At 36.0% G+C, this 20685-nt stretch overlaps 1 protein-coding gene across 3 annotated transcripts in view; it reads left to right on the forward strand.

Annotated features, from left to right (window-relative positions):
• The window catches only part of SCEL (sciellin), a 77700-nt gene that overhangs the window by 37114 nt on the left and 19901 nt on the right, over positions 1 to 20685 (forward strand). For 2 of the 3 annotated variants that reach the window (XM_063344344.1, XM_063344431.1), the window contains 7 exons: positions 419 to 481; positions 795 to 866; positions 5570 to 5638; positions 7453 to 7518; positions 8628 to 8693; positions 10751 to 10783; positions 12050 to 12121. In XM_063344344.1, coding sequence (XP_063200414.1) covers positions 419 to 481; positions 795 to 866; positions 5570 to 5638; positions 7453 to 7518; positions 8628 to 8693; positions 10751 to 10783; positions 12050 to 12121 — 441 coding nt within the window. The remainder of the gene's footprint in view (positions 1 to 418; positions 482 to 794; positions 867 to 5569; positions 5639 to 7452; positions 7519 to 8627; positions 8694 to 10750; positions 10784 to 12049; positions 12122 to 20685) is intronic. The other variant, XM_063344522.1, reaches the window with a different exon arrangement.

Here is a 20685-nt window from a genome sequence, read left to right on the forward strand (position 1 = left end):
CATAAATTTAGATTGCAAGAATGCGATCTGACTCTTTTTTATACAAGCATGAAGATTATAAATCTTAACAAGTTCTTTCAAGGAGCTTAAGTGAGAATCAGTTGAAATTTACTGTAATACAAACTAGGACTTGTATTACAGTAGAAACTCCACCTTTAGACCAGGCCCTCATTACAGTAGAAACTCCACCTTTAGACCAGACCCTCATTATTTGGTCCACAAACAGCACGTGGGAAGAGATAATTCTTACTCCAAAATGCCTGGAGTCATCTAATGCAGAGATCTGTACCTCATGTGGTTACGGTGGTAGTGGACAGCTGTGAAATCTGATGGAGGACAGAAATCTTTTGCCAAGAAACAATTTTCTATTTTTAATATTAAAATTTGAACTAACCACTGTCTTTGTTTTGCTTTGAAGTGCTGATGAAAACTATGGAAGAGCTGTGCTTAATCAATACAAATCCCAAGATAGCCTACACAGGTACAGTAGAGTATCTGAACACCTTTCTAATTATATTGCTAAAGAAAACTGAGTATCCTTTTACTTATCCCATTTATAGCAAGAGCTTTCTTTGTTCAGTTTTAGTCTATATATGTATCCACTGTAAATCTGACCTCAATACCAATAATTGTTAAGTTGATGATTGCAATGGATGCAGGGTTGGATCTGGTGACACCTGGATGGTCTGAAATCCTGTATGATACCTTAATTCAAGATTTATATATTGTTTTATTGGTGATGAGTTGTTTAATCAAAACAGTGAGCAAAGTGGCATTTCTAATCTTTTTTGTAGCAGTAGCACCAATGAAAAGGAAGATCAGAAAGCTGTACTTGGACGATACAGGTCTGATACTACCTTGGACAGGTAGGGTTTTTTTCTGCATTTATCCTATTTTGTGATTCTCAAACCTGTGGGAGGTCTTAAAAATAAAAACACAAATGAAATCAGTGGGGTTTTAAAATTTTTTAATTTAATTAACGCCTAAGTAGAAGACTTTGAATGATTTTTTTCATGAATTGTCAATAAGATGGATGGAAATGCGATTTGAGAAAAGGTTCTTTTGACATCTCGCTCTTCTTTTTCTATATCAATTTCTGTGTATATTCTTGTCCTCATGAATGTAAGTATCTCTGCACAGATGATATCCACTCCTCCCCAGTTTCCTGCTTTTCAAACTATAAATCAAAGCCGTATCTCCAATAGTTAAGCACAACATGGCTAAACCCCTAGTTCTTTGCAAATACTTGCTGCCACTTCATACCATGATCAGTACAAATATCATAATCATATGCTTTTCATACAGGTGCTTAATTTGAATGTCCTCTTCAGCTTCCACCTCTGCTGAGTTCAGACATGACCATGTCTGTGTTTCCAGATTCTTTCGGTGTCACATCTTCATGATTCAGCACCCATTAACATCTAGTATCCACAACATGCTGAGGCTATGAGCACCAGCACCTAAATGCACACTGTGGAAAAAGTGCAGTTGTTTGGTTGGATCTTAGCACTGTGCAATTTTCTTTGATGATCCTTACTCCCATTGTAAGAAACAACAAAAAATTGTTACTTAAAATTTACCTTCTCCGTAGAAGTCTGGAACGGAGTAGGCTACAGGGCTGAGTGATATCACCACTCCATCGATTCTTCTACAGGCTGGTGAATCCTTCTGTATTTGTTCACTCATCATGGGGAAGCCGTTCTATAACTTCAATTTACCTATTGCCTCTTCTCTGTATCTTTTCTATTTCGATATAAGTCTTTTTAATCTGGGGGTCCAAATCTCCATGTAGGTATTTAAAATGGGAGTATAACTTGCATACATAGAGGAGTATAACAATGGGCCTCATTTGCTATTCTTTCCCTCATACTTTATAATATTCAATTTGCTCTTTTGAGTGCTGTTGAGAATTGAGCTTTCATTTTCATAACATTATGTATATAACTCCAAGACCTCTTTCCTGAGTGATAATAGCTGGTTCAGAGATCAATTGTTTTCTTGGCAGGCATTATTTTGTATCTAAGAAAAGTGAATGTCATCTGCCATTTTAGAAATCTGACATGTTAGCAAATGTCTTCTGAAAGCCTTGCCAGTTGGCATTTGTTTTGACTACCATGAGTTAGTGTCATTGGCAAGCAACATCATCTCACTTTCCTTCTTTTTCAGATAATTTGTGAACATATGGAAAAACACAGGTCTTGTAGAGATCCCTCCTTCCACTCTGAAAAATTGTTGCTTATTCCAAACCTTTGTTTCCTACTTTTGAACCAGTTATTTATGCATGAAAGGACCTTCTCTATTACCACATAGGAGATCAGTTTACTTGAGTCCTTAAAGCAAATTTCTATGAAGTTCTTTGGAAATTCAAGTAGAACCGAGTAGAATCGAATCAAGAGTGCCATATTAGCTATGGCACTCTTATCCACATGCTCATTGACTTAAAAACAATTTTTAAGGCTTGATTTTCATGCATAGAAGATTACGAATTTTGAAGTCTTAGGACAATTCCAGTTTCTACAGTGTCGCTGAACAGCATTGTCTTTTTGTACTCTATCTATGTCTTTTTGCTTTATGCGGAGTTATGAGGATGTCTGAATTATTTTAGGTTGTGAGCTGACTTTGTGTTTTCATATACACAAATATCTAACATAAAGGGTTCTTAATATGCAACAGATGACAGAGAATACAAAGAACAGATTATAGGTGTGAATATACATCTGCGATAACTAATGCAGAGTAAGTCCATAAATGGACTGAATAATGATGGTTCTATCTTGAAATAATCACAATGAGGAAGCTGCAGTCAAGTTGTTTATTTTTCCTCATTCATTATTGGTCTTCTCAAAACTGTGGAATATAGCCATTCCAGGATTACTTAGAGCACACCCATTGCCAGCAGGCACTTCTGTAAGGGATGACCACGTGTTCTGCATCTCCTCAAACTTGCAGCCTAAGGCATAAAAGGGTGTGGTGATTTCTTTTCTATTAGCACCTTTTTATAGCCTGCAGCCAAATTTGGTACTTCCACTTCCTCTTTGAAGGATGTTCTCCACCAGGTACAATTCCCTTATTTTCTTATAAATTATTTCTGGCAAGCATCACCATAGTACAGAAGTCTCCGAGCTTACAGCAGATCAGTTTGCAGAACAGTTTAGTTGCCTGTGTGAAAAAGAAGCATTCATGTTTTTTCCTGCTCAAAATTAAAAGGCAGAGTTGAAAATGAGCATGTTCCTGGAATGTTGAATAAAGTGTAAAGGACTGCTCCTAGTAGAGGAGACAGAAAGAACTGTCTCCTAGTTCTTGAGAAGAAGTACCTTGGTGTTGGAGATCTCTTAGAGCTGTTTACAGAATTAATGTAAGTCATATTGCCTATATGGAAAATAATTTTTGTCTACCTAAGATGCTGTAAAGTGGTAGTCTTCCACCCTGCAAAAGGTCTTTAGGAGTTACCTGTTTTCAAGCCAGAGATTGGAACATCTTTCCAGAATTCTGCTTTGTATCTCTTCTGGCCCTGACTGTAACATCCCAGAAGACAAAGATTTAAAGAATCTGGATCTTTCTGGATGAATGTCTCTTCAGTAGCATGTTTTCAAAATGGCAAAATGTTATTAAAATTCTAATGGAAAAAAAATTTAAAACTGTTTGAGGAGTATAGGAGTGATTTTGAGTTCATTGCATGTGTAAATGTGACAGTGAAAACACATCTAAAAGACATTTTAAGTACAGCTTTTTGATTCATGGATACTGCCATATCCATGTTCAAAGAAGGTATTGGTTGATATGAATTTTACTTAACCCAATATCTACAAAATTTGGACATCAGTTTCAGTATTAAGAGCATGGAAGAGATGTTGCAGATGGCTACGTGCAATTGCACTATTTGCTGCAAGCACAAGAAAATGCCAAACATGGTTAAGTTGTTAACAAAAATCCATACTTGATGGCAGTAGGTGCACATATACTTGTGCTGGCATGTAGATCTACACATCGTAACTCAAGACAACAATTGCATTGTACAGGTGATCGCAGACAGCCTTTCTGGATGGGAGGAAAAATTTTATTTATGCATTTATTTCTCTATTATTATTAGCAACTAACTGAATATTTGAAAAAAGACAGGAGAGACCTTAAAAAACAAATAGTGACAATGCTATTTTTCCAACTACTAAATGCTATTAAGTCCAGAATAACTTCCAGGAAGAGTAAATCCTGACTGCATTTATAGCAATCAGATCTGAAGAGATGGGACTGAAGCAAATAAGACACTTTCACTGTCTGCTTTATTAGTAAACTAATATTTTGGAATGGTAGAAATGATTAGAAAATGAACTAAGAGCAAACCAGAAACCACTGTTCAGTCATGGTATGAACCTGTTTTGCAGTATATCACTCATGTGAAGAAACTACAATAGAACCAGGAAAAGAAAGGTGAGAAAGGATGATCACAGGGATGGAATAGCTTTCACATGTGGAATGTCTGAAGAGACAAAGTTTCTTTAGCTTGGAAATGAGTGATGCAGGGAAAGTGAGTAAGGAAGGAATATTTTCTCTTTGCTGCACTGTAAGAATGTCAACATACTGTATGAAATGTTTAGGTAATGATTTAAAGAGAAAAAAGGAGAAAAAACAGAGAAAAGAGCAAGGAAGGGAGGGAGGGAGGGAGGGAGGGAGGGAGGGAAAGAGAGAGAGAAAGAGAAAAAGAGAAAAAGAGAAAAAGAGAAAAAGAGAAAAAGAGAAAAAGAGAAAAAGAGAAAAAGAGAAAAAGAGAAAAAGAGAAAAAGAGAAAAAGAGAAAAAGAATACTTGTTTTTCTCCTGAATATGTGTATTAATTGTAGGAGTCACCACCACAGGATATTGTGGAGGTCAGAAATTTAAATTGGTTCAGAAAAACATTTTTGGGGGTAAATGGATAATTGATTCAAAGGTGTCTGTTGAAGACAGCATTCTGGGTGCAAACAGAGGATATTCTTTGACTACTGCTTATCAGAAGCTGAAAAGTTGTACAAAGAAAAATTAACATTATACTTACCTTTCTTCTTTCAGTTTTTTCAAATCTTCTGCTACACTGGGCAGCAGTGGAGTAGGATGCCAGATGGCCCCTTTAAATCTTAAAAATGAGCAAATACAGAACTACTTAAAGTATTGTGCTGATATTTTGAAAATACGAAATGAAGCATGAAAGAAATGCAGGTTCATTGGGTAGCTGTGAATTAGAAGAAACGCTCATGTTTGCATCTGTAGTAATGCTAGCAAGTTTAGTGAGACCTCTAGTGATCTTTCGAGTAACTGTATCTGCCAGTCACAGTCACAAGCTGACCATATTAGCTAGTTATTTGCACAATTAAATTTAAGACTTGAAAAAGGCATAGAGCACATGCTGGTGCAGATTATGTCCCAGATCTCCCTTGAAGGCTTTTCATGAAATTCTGTGATACTTGGCTGAAGGCAGGATACAAAATGTTTTGTACATAATATTAGATTATAGTTCTAGGATTAATTATTTTGTATCTATAGCTTCAGTTTATAAAAGATCTAGACTTTGTATTATAAATAATTTCTGTGTTTCAGAATTCCAGACAGAAGTGACACTGACAAAATAAATAAGTCTCCAACTCTGAATAACAAGCAAAGCAACAGGTATGAGTTTCGGAAACTTTATCATCTCAGTATTACATATTATAATTTATCATGTATCGTTTATCATGCACTATCATCTAAGTATTATATATTATCATAACTTTTGATTACATTTACATCCTAAGAATATATAGGGAAATAGTTTGTATGGCATATGGCCGAATAGTAGGCTTCATTTCACTACCTGACATCTGGAATGCAGACATCCATATCTAGGTAATCACAGACTCTTTTTATAGCCAGTGAGGAGAAAAGGTGTCTTTTAGAGGTCAACTCATCTGACGTCTCTCAGATAGTTTCTTTAGAATAAGAGGAATTTTCCTTAAAAATGCCTATTTCTCCGTATAGATTAAAAAGAGAGACTAGCTTGGATTACACATTTAATCCGCGTAACACTTTAAGAAATGTGTTTTTTAAATGCAAAAAAGAAAGAATTAAGAGTGTTTTGCAAACAGTTCGGTGTGGGTATGTTCCTAGAGCTCTACATGTCTCTGCATGAATTCTACAAAATATAATATGTATTTCTGAGGAAAGACTACATGAAAAAATTCTGATTAAGGTTTTCAGTAGGAAATGCCATTGAACACTGCCAAAGGAAAACCTGAGTACCACAACATAAAAGTACTTTTTTAATAGTCAGGCTAACTGATTTTTTCCAGTGGCAAGGTTTTCTTTCGTCAGAAGGTCAGTCTTCTGTTTTAAAAAAGGTTGAAACCTATTTTAAATTTAAAATAAGTTAGTACAAAATCTTTGACATGTTATGAAAAAAGTTGTGAAGAATCAGAGATGGCCACTGTATATGTGTAATATGACTACACAACAATGAACATTTATTTTCTAAAGAACTTGCAGCTCTTACCTAATTGAAATTTTATTTAAAATATGAAAGTCAGAAGACCTCAACCACCATACTTATAAATGTAAAGGCACAAATATATTGCTGTGTGCCTTCATCGATGTCAGTGGTGTTCTATAAGTAATAAATTACACTGAATGTAGTTGCTAGTGAAGACCGAGCACAGCAGTTAAATGTCATTTTGCAAAGTGTTGAGATATTACGCTGAAGAGCAAATTAGTATGTCTGGCATTTGAAGTTCAAGTGAGATCATTCTTTTAAATTATGATTTTGCACCTTTATGTTGTAAATCATGGTGATGATGACACATGAAACATCACATAAATTAGATTTTATATTATTTTGTCCAGACATGATTTTTTTTAATAGAAAAATGAAGGGGGACTTAAGTGAGACTTAAATGGTATATACTTTTTCCTGCCAGAAAGCAATAAAATGATTTCAAATCTCTGTTCTTCAGTTATTCTCATTACATTAAGAATTGCAGAGGACATGACAATAACTTTTTGATAAACTTTATGAGAAAAATCACTGGCTTGGAATTTATATAGTTAGGAGTATGAGGATTACTGGCTCCTTTTACAGGCATATCATAAAATAGAGCAGTATTGACAAAATTTAATAAGAAACATAAAACTTAAACTATGAAAAATATATTAATATTTCAGTGGTTGGAGACTGAAGTATAGGTACAGAAGGCAAAATTTTAAGAAGTCAGAAATTACTTTGGATATCAAGTAAAGACACATCTGTTCTCTAAGCATCAGAATCCTTTAAGGTGTCCTTTGAGGTAACTCCAAACTTTCATCTGTTTATATATAAACTTAGTCATACCATTTACCATACACAGTTGTATCATTCTGATAGTAGAAATAAGATCTCTTATCATTATTTTTTTCATTTAAAGGGATACACTTATCGAAGATTAATGAATTAATTAAGTATATTTCCTTAACAGAGAATCTTGGACTCCTAATGCATCATCCACAAACACTGCTGTGACTTCTCCAATCAAGAAGAAAAGGTACTCATTAACACCATTGCTTGGTGGCCGGAGGATATATACAAACCTCAGTAATGTATCACAGTTATATTAAAAAAATTACCAGCTCTCTCCTCTAGCACGCTCTAACTCCTCAGCAAGCTTCAAGAGTTCATCTTTTACATGCTCTGGCTTTTTCCGTGGGAGTACAGTGTTGCACGGTTGTTCTGTAGAGCCAGTTTTGTGACCCTGGTGGATATAGCACAACAGATGCTAACTCCGCTGCAGCCCCTAACTCAGCTGGTGTACGCCTTTTCAGTGTCTAAATTTAAAGCACTGCAGCTCACCATAATTGCGACCAGCTGAAATCTCTGATGCCAAACTTGACCCTGTGCTATTGCAGTACATAAGAACCACACCGAGGTTTTCTGCATGATACACAGCTAGCTTTAAAAATCTGAATTCCAGATAATATTACCTGGGCAAGAATAAAAACCCGGTGTAGAAAGAACTACAGTTTTAATTTAAAATGTACTGCTGGCAATAGCTGTATTTTTATGCATCACTCCCACACACAAATCCTGTCCATTTATGATTTTCTCTTCCATATTTCATGCACAAAAATTGTAATCAGTAGAATTATGAAGGTAGAAATTAAAATGTCACCATTTTGTTATTAACAGCCCTCCTTGTTCAATTTAAGTTTATGGTGTTTTCAGCCCACTAGTTCTCCTCAGGCTCTTTGAAGATGTTAAAGGTCATCACTGAATTGCACTGTTTAAAGTGCAATTGCTTTTTCCTCACAAATTGGATTGATAGTTTCGAGGGGGAAAAAAAAAATATAGAAGAACTGAAAGTGCTTGTGATGTTTACGTGACCTCTAATACCAGCCTGAATGTGTTTCTTGGGTTGATACTTGACACCGTTTCCGTTGAGCATTGTATCTGGTTGCATTCATTTGTCTGAAAAAAAAACCCAACAAGGTCTAAAAATTATTTGTATGTAGTATTTAAAAATACTAATAATTTAAGAAAAGTTCCAAGTATTTCTGCATCACTTCTGACATTCTGACATTGTTAACATTCATAGTGTGCTGCTCAGTCCCATAGTATTAAACTAATACTCAAGAATTTTTTTGTTGACACTGACAGGCAATCTTGGATGCCTCCACCGGTTTCAAGTAGTAAGACCATAACAGAAACAGTGGAAACAAAACGGTAAGTACTGATGATCACTAGTTATTTCCTAAATCTTGTCTAGACCTGATTTGAGGAGTGAGCCAACAGGACAATTCTTTGAGGGACTGAGTTTGATGAGTTAGATGGCATGGGAAGAGAAAGTATCCCATGCCTAAATACTTCTTTTGTCTCTCAGCAGCTTGATGCCCAGCATTGACTGAGGTCCAAGTATATGAAGTGCCAGTGACTTGAGGTTACATAAGTGCTCCGAAAATTTTTCTACAGTGATTGCATGCTTTCTTCATGGTTTTTCTTTGGACAGTTCCAGTTATCTCTCCACAAGACAAATCTGCTACAGAATGACTAGCCATAAGGACAGGAATCTATAGGTGCCATGTGGTCTGACAGCCAGTGGCTAACCCCTGGGCCATTTGGGTTAACAATGTGGACAAAACCTCAGTATCTGCTTAGTTAGCTCTCAGTAAGGTGTCCAAGAAATAGTTTAGCAGAAAAGCTCAGGCTAAAGTTACTTGCAGATGAACATTTAACGTTTATTTCTAAAATTATGGTTGCTTTCTGGCAAATCAGAAAGAGAACAGGGAACATTTCTTGTGCTTTCATCTAAAAGCAGAATATGGATGGTTTAAAATATTCCTGAATGAAGTTTCATTATATTCTTTGCTTAAGTCCCCTGTTGGCTGCAGCATGGTCTTGTGCTTCCCTGATTTTAATCTGGGAAACTTCCAATATGAGTCTCATGCATATCAATGATGAAAATTAAATGAAACAGAAATGAACAGATACATTCTTGTGTTCACTAGAATTCCTTGGTAGACCATAGCCTAGGGAGTTTATGGAAGACTTTAAGATGAATCCTTAAAACCAAGTTTAGAAATTATTTTTAATCTTATTCTGTGTTTACTACTGTCCATCTTTTTGGCCAAGATTCAAAGTCACTCACCACCCAGAAGAAAGATAGCTCCTAGATGCTAAAGTTTATTTTCTTTTAAGTTAGTGCTTACTAGATATTTTTGATATTTCAACTGTGATGAATTTATCTGGCTTCATTTCAATATCTCACTATGATCATGGTAATTTTGAAAGCATAGGATAGGATGCATCTGCCCAGCTTCCAACAAAATGCCAGGATTCCTGTGTCCTTCTCAACACTAATTATCCAGTTACTCCCCTAATCTCATAGTCCAGAGAAGACCAAAATACAGGCATATTTTTAATGAAGCTTTCATGACCCTTCCTGGATCATCTAACAATGTTGTCACCAAGGACAGCTGGTTAAACACTGATGGGCATTAAATGATTAATTTGTTTATCTTTTAAAAGTGCTTTAAAGATGTGAAAGCTATATCAAATTATGAATATTACTATAACTAATAATAGTCACCAAAGCAAAGCCTTTTACTCGCCGGTGAGTTTCAGGAAATAAAGTGCTATGCATAGATGCTAATCACAGTTTTATAAGGTCACTATCAGTCTTAATGACAGGTGGAGCAAAGAGCTGTGTCTTTTCTTCAAATATGAGAATGGCCATTTGTTCTGCTTTCCTTAGGAAGGGAGTTCAGCAATCATGGTTCTGTGGGGGTTTTTGGTCAGGGTTTTTTATTTACTTACTTTTTCTGATCCTGAGACCTGATTCTAGCCTTCTATAGTCAAGCATTATGTAAACTTCTGGAGTGCTTTGCCTCAGTTCCAAGCTGGTTAAGCATACTTTACAGAGCACTTAAAATAAATTGCAATTGAAGCTAAGAATGTAAGCAGCTAACTGCAATTGGAATTTTTGGTTGTGAATTGTGTGCTGAAAACAAAACGAAACACTATTGGTCAGAGTGATTGACTGGAGAATGTTAATCGAAGAATGACTGTCTTAGTAACATACAAAGAAAATGATTAGAATTTAGTATTATGCTACTTGAGTTAAACATGCCGTGTTCCACATTAAGAAACAAAGAAAACTACCATCTTGGAAGGAAGGAAGAATAAAATTAATTGCTGTTGATTGATCTAAAATCTTGCAAAGTGCTTCAATACTAGCATTTTGCTACTTGGTTTCTGAGATGTTTATCCTTTTCTTTCTCTAGGACCACTTCAGAAAATTCAGAGGCTCCAACGACGTATGTCTTGCTTATTTTGCTTCTTAGTAGATTTAGAAATGCAACATAGTCCCGTGCACAAACCTTATTATTTTACATTTAGTTATAGTACAAAGACTCTAAAATTTACCTGGGAGGCTTCCTCCATAGTCAATGTCACAGGAGCACATGAAGAAGACTTCCTTCCTTGCAGAAATGTACTTTCACATAGCTGACAACATTTAATTGGATATTTATTAAAATTGAAAAATCAACTGTTACTGCAGAAAAAAAAAAACGCTTCACAATTTTAGTTCCACAGTTATATATGTTGCTAATGCAAATTCTCCTTTACATTAAACTGGTGCTCTAAAGAAAGAGTGAAAAAGAGAGCATGAGCAAAGTAAAGAAAAAGAAAGTGGTAAATTAAAAAGCTGTGCACTTGCAAAGGCTTGTAATAAAAGGCATTAACATAAGATGAATTGATGTAAAGTACTTTAAACTTATTTGAGTGTCTGCAAAGGTTGCCCTAATTTTAGAAAATAAATTTATTAAATTAATTCATTAACTAAATATACATTTCACATGGCCTGAATTAGGAAAAGATTACTTAACTAACCTATAATTTCATGGCTTTTAATTAAGACAGCTACAAAACTTGTCATGGCTTAGTTGCAATCCTAATAGAAAGATTCTCTAATGAAGCATGTAACTCTCACATCCAACTGTATCACCCACCTTCTCCCTTTCTTGTACTTTGTTATAACTTTAGTATTCGTGTAGTGACCAACCTCACTGATCACACAAATAAGTAAAAATAGGAAAGTGCAATTGTTTACTTATTTAGTTTTTTTAAAAAAAGTAAAATTTATTTAGTAGGTAGTAGCAAAGTATTTAAAAATTCCTTTATTACTAAAATATTTTTTAAAAAGTAAAGAAATTCTACTTTATTAGTATAGCCATACTAGCAAAACAGCTAGTCTGGGAATACTAATTTTTCAAAAGGCCCAATGCATGCAGTAATATTGTGAACCAAAGTGTTACATAGGTCTTTATATATTTATATTTTCATATATGTCTCTTATATAAACAAAACTTTATATATTATAAATATATATTTAAATATTATAAATCCATGTAAAGAAAAAAAAACAAAACAGAAAAAAGTTTCTCAAAGAAAATCCAAACTCACTGTGATTACACTTGTAAGAAATATAATATCTAAAATGATAACCCCAGTAAAATCATATAATGCTTTTCCAAATATCTTCTTATGCATTAAGTATGTTTTCACCATCCATATTGCAGGGCTGCCTTTTCATCAGAACAGGTGACCCCGCAGAAATCAAAGACTGATGTGGATGACCAAGCTCCAGCAAGGTAACATAAGCAGATAGAATCAGAACAGGGGTTTGATAAACATTGATAAATGTGATATTAAGTACTCAGTTTGTTTGATTTCCATATTTGACAGCTTATTTGGACATGGTGTGTGATAAATGCAGCATTTATCTAGTCCCAAGAATTGGTCTAGAAGTACAAACTTTGAGTTCCATTTCATTGACTCGCTAAGTTATCGCAGATGGTTCATTTTTGATTCTTTCAGTCCACCTAGCCTGCATCTTAAAGAGCAGCATATAGAAAGTTGCTGCAAATGCTTGGAAGCAGATGAATTACAGAAGCGTGGGTTATGTAGTCTATTCTCTTTGGGCTTCAATAAATTGTGGGAGAGGTAGTATCTACACAGTACTAGATAACATAAAAATTTCCAACTTGTGGATTGCAGTGTTAACATTTTAAATAGTGAAAAAACAACATACACCATTTAGTGTGACAAAATTAGTACGTTTAAACAGATGGACTTGTTCTCGTGGTATGAGTTAGATGGCATATGTAGAAATGTTTCTTGGAAAGTGTACAGAATACCATGAAAGCTATCGGTGGAAAAGACATAGAAATGGAGGGGTTTTTACTGAAAATCCACCGAATTGTAAAGTTCTTTAGTAACATAAATGTTATATTTTTCAAAACAGTCATCAATAACTGTGCAAAAAATTTGACTTTGTGACCTTGACCAGAATAAAATGCTTGAATATGCAATTAAAAAGTGAGTGAATTAGAGACTGATTTCTAGATATGTACCAAGAATTATGGTAGCTCATTTTGCAGTTTTTACCAGGAAATACTAAATGGTGCAGACAGAAAAATTAGTTTAAATTAGCTCATTTTATTTAATTTGATTAATAATGTACAGTTTTCTGAGGTTTTTATATATATTATATCTATATATTTCCCCCCTCGCCCAAAGCCCCCAGTATGTAAAAATAGTACAAAATAATTACGAAAAACATCTAAAAGATGTCTGACAGTGTTATCCCTAGGAAAAAAGCAATGTTTCAGTGAAATGTTTTCCGGCCGACAAATATGGGAGATCTTAGAGAATTAAATACGCCACTGTATTAACTAGGGAAGTCACAGCCATTCTTCACTCCTAAAGGCTTGTTAAGGTCTTACTTAATCCCCACCCTCAATCAGTTCACATTCATCATCCCCCGGGTGGCTCTCATTACCATATCAAGCTTTGTATTCCCATCCTTCCATTGGTGGAGAGCTGGAGGAATATTTCACTGGTCTACAAGTTTCTATGGCAACGTTGCACTGCTACAGCTATTTGTGTCAGTATATAAACTATAAGTAGCCTGTAATCTTAGTGGGCAAAATTCAGCCCTCTCTACTCCTGCTATAATTTCTTTACATTTGGCTGGTGCTTCAGATGTCATCCATCTGCTGCTGATGTGTCAGCTTCACAAAACTACAGATTTTCGTTAAATTTACGCTAGCCAAAAATGCACTAAGCAGCTGTCAGCAGAAGTGCCTTTTTTCTATTAAAGATGTCGTATAAATACTACACTTTTGGCAAAAATGATTGTGCCATACAAGGGAAGTAAACAGTTACATGAAAAGTATTGCTAGTAACACCAACATTTGTTAGAATTATATTTTATCTTACATCCTTTAATTTCCTCTATTTTTACTTAGAATGGAAAGATTTTCAGGACATGCTTTTTAAAGTCGTATTTAATTGATATTTGTCTCCCATTCAGGGTTCTCATAAGGATGTTAAAGGCATCATGAATTAATTTCAGTATAAAAAAAGTGGAAAATGGCGATTGGTTTTCTATCAAACTGGTCAGTGATCCAAGGAAAATCTTTTGGAAGGAATTTACCCAAAAAGGATGTCAGATACTATCTCTTTTGGCTAAAAGTGTAAGCTTCACTGTGTACTGTTCTGTGCAAGGCCTAAGACTGATTCTGTTAACTTAAAAAGCAATTTTTGCATTGTTTTCAAGTACAGCAGTTAGATGTGGCATCCATCTTAAAATATAGGTGCACAATAATATACATAGCATATCTGAACACGTGGACATATGGACCTCCACCTTTTGGAGATGATTCACAGAATGGAATAGGCATCTCATGATTAGTTAGGGCATCCATAGGTACCCTAGACAACATAAGTAGGCTAGGATCCAGAAAAAGTAAAGATAACCACTGTCTAATAATGATGTATTTTTCAGAGCGTAATAGGTTATCCTCAAATCAGGTCTCTTGGAATATTACAAATGCAGCAGCATATGAGCACTGCACTCCAGACATACGGAGACATTTTTCTGATTTACTCAATGAGTCTTTTATTCATTGCTTATCAAGTTCTTTTTGTGTTTTATTTCCATTTCAGAGTACATCCAAGATTCTTACTCTGTGTTTTTCCATTACAGAATTGTAGCAACTACTAAATGCAGGTGTTTAAAAAACTGCATCTTTTTAAACAGCCATGTTCTGTGGGCAGTCTTGTTAAACCACTTCAAACATCCTGAGGGTGTTTACCACAGCTTTAGTCAATCTTTCATCAATGATTATAGTTAGGAAACAAAAATGTGTATTTCTGTAAAATGCTTTTATATGGTGTTAACTTGTATTTAACTGCGCTGCTTCCTTGCATATGATCTATACAGAAAGTAGCGGTATTTGGCACAGTGGGCCACATATACCAGTTCAGTAACAAAGGTATTACCACCAAAAGCTGCAGAATAATCAGAAAGCCATTATTTCCGACGTTTCATAAATTGTAGGAATAGTGAATTTGTCTTTTATTTTGCATAGGTATATCAGAATTTGTGTTGGGTATACTTGATGAGAAGCTTTTGAGGTGATAGTAACAGGGGCTATGTAAGAACTTAGAGAGAGAACTCACTCAGCTCTTAAAGCATCCATAGTGAGATTGTCTGCTACTAGTGAATGACTATTAGTCTGTAGGAGCATGGCATATTTTAGAAACTTTTACATAAGCATTTCTTTTTGGCATGCTGTCTACAGCAGAGTTAAGTTGAAGAAAATGTCTCAGCTGTGTCTTTGTATGTATGTGGGTGAGAGAGGCAATTTCTAGGGAAGAGAAACAAGGAACTAGAATATTTTTCTGACATAATTAGGCAGATACTATATTCTTGGCTCTTCAGCATTTTATTTTCTATAAAGTGCAGTAAACTGAATATTAATCTGTAGAGGGTTTTCCAATATTGTACAGGGTAATCCACTATAATTACTCCTGTCAGACAGTAGTAAATTTAGACAATGCTGTAAATATGTTTGTATTATGCTCCTTTTTAATGTTATTCCTATTTGACCCAAAATCATAGAATCATAGAATACTTTGGGTTGGAAGGGACCTTTAAAGGTCATCTAGTCCAAACCCCCTGCAATGAGCAGGGACATCTTCAACTAGACCAGGTTGCTCAGAGCCCTGTCCAACCTGACATTGAATGTTTCCAGAGATGGTGTTGCTGGTTTTCATTATAAAAGATCATGAAAGAACAACCCATCAATTACCTGCGCTTAAATTATCTCTTGCAACAAGGACGCATTTTTCTGTGTCTACCAATATTTGGCAACTTTGTAGAGTGGAAAAAATAATATACAGATTTTTTTCAAATTATTTAAAAAATATGAGTAAATTGGTATTGGCTTGGAATTAAGACCATCGTGTCAAGTATCCTAAATGAACATTTATTGATAAAACTTGTATTGTTATAGAGCTGCAAAGAGCACAAAACTGGGAGAAAATGTAGGTGCATTTTGAGACATAAGCCAATTATGTGTTCCCGTTACATGAAAAAGAGAAATCTGGTCTATGGAGAGACCTGGACAATTCCAAACAGCCACTAGAAACATCCTAGAGAATTATCTTGGGTTGGACTAAAGTTTAGATGACCATAATAAGAAGGTATAACTCCCACACGAGGTATTCCTGTGTGACTCTTCTTTCATTGTGATGTCTTTTTTATTTGCTTTCACTTTTTAGAGAGACCTTCAGGAGACCTCTAAAATGTTGTGGAGGAAACTTGTGTCACTCAAAAAATGTTGGAAACAAGGATACTAAAATAGAACTCACGTAGGCATACCCATAATTCAGTAGTCATAACTGCAGACAGATCTTGCTTTGTCTGCAATGACAATTTTTTCCTTATGGTAAAGTGAAGTGGCTTTAAACTTTCTAAACTGTTTTTGATAGTACAAATTAATACAGTCATTTTTGATGATACATTTTTGCATTTCAGCAGAAGGCAAAAATATTAATTCACTTTCTAGTGACAGGGACCTTCTGCCCTCCAATTCTGACAGATTTGGCATTCAGTGGAATGCTAGTTTACAGCTTTTCTGCATGTTGATATAAATGATTTGCTGTTGCAGAGTTTATGTGAAGAGATCCAAGCCCATTATTCCTAACTGAAAAGTTAATACAGTGTTTACAGGGTCAGACATATCCTCCAAGCAAAACTGAGTAAGTTGTTGCCCTTTCTTCGGTGATCTTTCCCAGTCCACCTCCTATAAAACATCCTGATCAACAGCTTCTTCCTCTGCATTTAACTCCAAAATCCTCTGGGCTAAGCATTACACTGGTTTTGGCACAGTATAAATTGGCTTTCACAGTTGACTGCAGAGCTCTTCTGTTCCCTCATCCTCGGCTATTATTGATGAATGCGGACTCCTGGCACTGATTAGTGGGCATAGCGGTGTGGAAGGAAATGCACTCTGCTTCAGAACAAATACCTTCTTTTCTCAAAGAACTTCTTTATTCATTCTCAGTTATACATGACAAAGTCTAAAACAGCCATGGATGGCAGATCAAAATTCAGACAGGCCCATGATGTTAAGCTTTATGCAGTGAGATGCCTAATGGACTTAATATATTAGAATCATAGAATCATAGAATCATAGAATCATAGAATCATAGAATCATAGAATCATAGAATCATAGAATCATAGTTTGGGTTGGAAGAGACCTTTAGAGGTCATCTAGTCCAACACCCTGCAATGAGCAGGGACATCTGCAACTAGATCAGGTTGCTCAGAGCCCCGTCCAATGTTTCCAGCAATGACGCATCTACCACCTCTCTGGGCAATCTGTTCCAGTGTTTCACCACCCTCATCATAAAAAATTTCTTCCTTATATCTAGTCTAAATCTTCCCTCTTTTAGTTTAAAACCATTACCCCTTGTCCTATCGTAACAGACCCTGCTAAAAAGTCTGTCCTCATCTTTCTTATAAGTCCCCTTTAAGTACTGGAAGGCCGCAATAAGGTGTCCTTGGAGCTTTCTCTTCTCCAGGCTGAACAACCCCAACTCTCTCAGCCATTCTTCATAGGAGAGGTGTTCCATCTCCCTCATCATTTTTGTGTCCCTCCTCTGGACCTGTTACAACAGGTTTCTGTCTTTCCTGTGCTGAGGACTACAGAGCTGGATGCAGTATTCCAGGTGGGATGTCACCAGAGCAGAGTAGAGAGGCAGAATCACCTCCTCGATCTGCTGACCACACTTCTTTTGATGTGGCCCAGGATACAGTTGGCCTTCTGGGCTGTGAGTGCAGATTGCTGACTCATGTCCAGCTTTTCATCCACCAGTATGCCCAAGTCCTTTTCAGCAGGGCTGCTCTCAATCCCTTCATCCCCCATCCTGTATTGATACCGGGGGTTGCCCCGACCCAGGTGCAGGACCTTGCCCTTCGCCTTGTTGAACCTCATGAGGTTCACATGGGCCCACTTCTCGAGCCTGTCCAGGTCCCTCTGGATGGTATCCCATCCCTCAGGTATCTCAACCGCACCACCCAGCTTGGTGTCGTCTGCAAACTTGCTGAGGGTGCACTCAATCCCACTGTCTGTGTCATTGATGAAGATATTGAACAGTACTGGCCCCAATACAGACCCCTGAAAGGCAATACTTTTTCCTGATCTCCATAGGGACATTAAGCCATTGACCACTTCCCTCCGGATGTGACCATTCAGCCAATTCCTCATCCACTGAACAGCCCATCCCTTAAATCCATGTGGTCACATACTCTCCTGCCTGATAACTTGAGGTTCCAGAGCATGGCTGGGGGCTGTTTAAAATTTCTTTTCTTACTCTCTTTTCCACAGACATCCAGGATCAACTTCAATTTGGCTTCAGCATAAGAGCAATCACAATAATATAATCAAATTTTTAAAGTCTATTTTTCATGATTGTTTTCTTCATTGCCTTCACAATTGCAAATACCAACATTGGAAAGGTTTTTATTGCTTTCATCAAACAACGAATGACGTCACTAAAGCTCTTTTGTAGGCACGAATCACGTGTTTCCTGTTTCTCTGCCATTTGAAACTTTATCCGAGTGTTTTCAAGAGAACATCCCCACTATTAGCTCTGCTTGAATGTCTGGATGGGATTCATTTGTGTTTTCCTTTTTGATGGTGATCTGACTTGTCACCAGTTAAACCAGAATTACAGAACTATTATCCACTGAAATAAGTGAGATGTGCAAACATGTCTGACAGAGCAGAAGGACTGAAAAGTATTAGAGCTTTATCTCAAGTGAACTCAGTTAGAAATCAAATGCAGACCAAAAGTCAAAGCAAAATGTAGGCAGCTCAATTTCTCTAAGAGCATAAAATGAAAGAAATCATACTTTGTGATTACATCATACATTCATTTTTATACCTTTAAAGATTAGTTACTGAATATGTCTATAGGTTTTTTATACATTAAATTAAGGAAGACATTAGATACCTAACATTAATAAAATTAGATAACCCAAAAGAGAATTTTTTTGTAAATGGAGGAACTTTTGCTGATATTGATTCAGGGTCAGAGATATTAAGCTTTTGAAATTTAGCTAATTTCTGGACAGCTTGTGACACAAGCCCTAAATAATTTCCCTTTTTGTTTGTGTCTGAAAGGCATAGAGGTCTAATATATGGTTAAACTAAACCGTAAGTTGTGTGTGCAGCCTGCCTTGGTAGCTTTTTCTAAACCAACTTTACTTATCTTCTTTGCTAGCCTTTTATTCTGCTGGACTCTCTTCATTAGTTGTCAAATTTCTAATCCTATTTTACACAAGCAGCCAGAGGCAAAATAGGCAGCAGCAGCAAAGTTCATGGTTAACAGCTTTATAGCATGAGGCCCACAGTGGCCCAGTTGCACATAAGTTTTTCTGCCCTCCAAAGTGGGGCTTTCTTTGTAGATGCATAGTGCTATTTCAAGCATTTTTCTGCAAGGGGATGTTAAAGGCAGAATAGACTTTTTTTCTGGAGGCAGTCATATACAAAGAGAAAAGTAAATGAATTGATGGAATGGTCTTCCATACTTCAATCATGATAACAAGCACACCTAGGTCTTAATCTAAATCTTAATGTTTTTATTTTATAATAAATTCATTAATTTTGTCAATACTTCATCCTTTTGTACAAAATGTGATACAATATCGTCTCTACTGCTGTTCCAAGTATTTTTATACAGAACACAGAATTTTATATTTGTTATCCTGAGTTAGGTGGTCCTAAAAAAATTTCAGTCATGTCCTGAGGCTGTATTAAAATATTTAATCTTCTTGAATTTATGAGCAAACAATATATTCTTCCTCCTGGCAGGCTGTCTGACCTACCTCTTTCTCATCCGTTTAGAAAAATACTCACCCTAGGCAGAATGTTCACAGTGATGTAATGGCTGTCTCTGAAAATACGATGCTTGGAGGTGGCATCCGTTGGAATGACCTATGAAAAATGTCATCATCCATTACAACTCACCTACCATCTTTGAAATATATTTCCCCAAGTTTGTCTAAACTGCTTTGTGTAGAAGTTTTATGCTGCTGTTTTCCATCATCTTCTATATTTTTTAAAGTTGTTGACAAATTTAAGAAGAATGAATTCAATTCAGCAAGCCTTGGACACCAAAAAGGTTTATTTTTTCAAATGGCAGTCATACCCGTAACTGGAAAGACTTCTCAACAACAGCCTTTCACTGCATGTGATATTCTGATATTCAATGAGCTTCTTTAATGTATGAATATACAGGTTAGTCCCTTCTCTGCTTCAATACTTGACATCTCTTTTAGAAGTATTAGAAAAGGTGTAAGTTGCATTGCTGATTTTTAGCATGCTAACAACTTTCAAAAGAAACCTAAATTGAAATTCTGTTTAGACTCTGTATTGCATTTTTAATGTGAGACTGGCTTATATTGTAACGTCAATACTGGTGCCCACTGTGTGCTATTGCTGAAGTAAATGATAAACTCCATGACTCTATGGTAAATGAAGCTTTGCTAACGACGAGAGATGAAAAAACTCAGCAAAAGTATGCCCTGAACCTAATCAGATAAATTCTGATTTATCCACTATGTCCTGCAGCTTGCCCTACTTTATATTTTATCCTTTTATAAATAACAGCTCTGAGACTTTAGCTGTAGTTGCTAATAACCTGAACTATGCTTGAACCAGTAACTTGAAGTTGCATATGCTATGACCTCTCCTTTGCACTAGCCAGCCACCTCAAGGCAAAGAACAGGCAAGACATCAGCCTCGATTACTTGCTATGGTCGTGTCAAGCAGGTGTTTCATGAGGCTGAAAGTTTGA

Source organism: Chroicocephalus ridibundus, chromosome 1 (assembly GCF_963924245.1).
Source record: "Chroicocephalus ridibundus chromosome 1, bChrRid1.1, whole genome shotgun sequence".
Classification (NCBI taxonomy): Eukaryota; Metazoa; Chordata; class Aves; order Charadriiformes; family Laridae; genus Chroicocephalus; species Chroicocephalus ridibundus.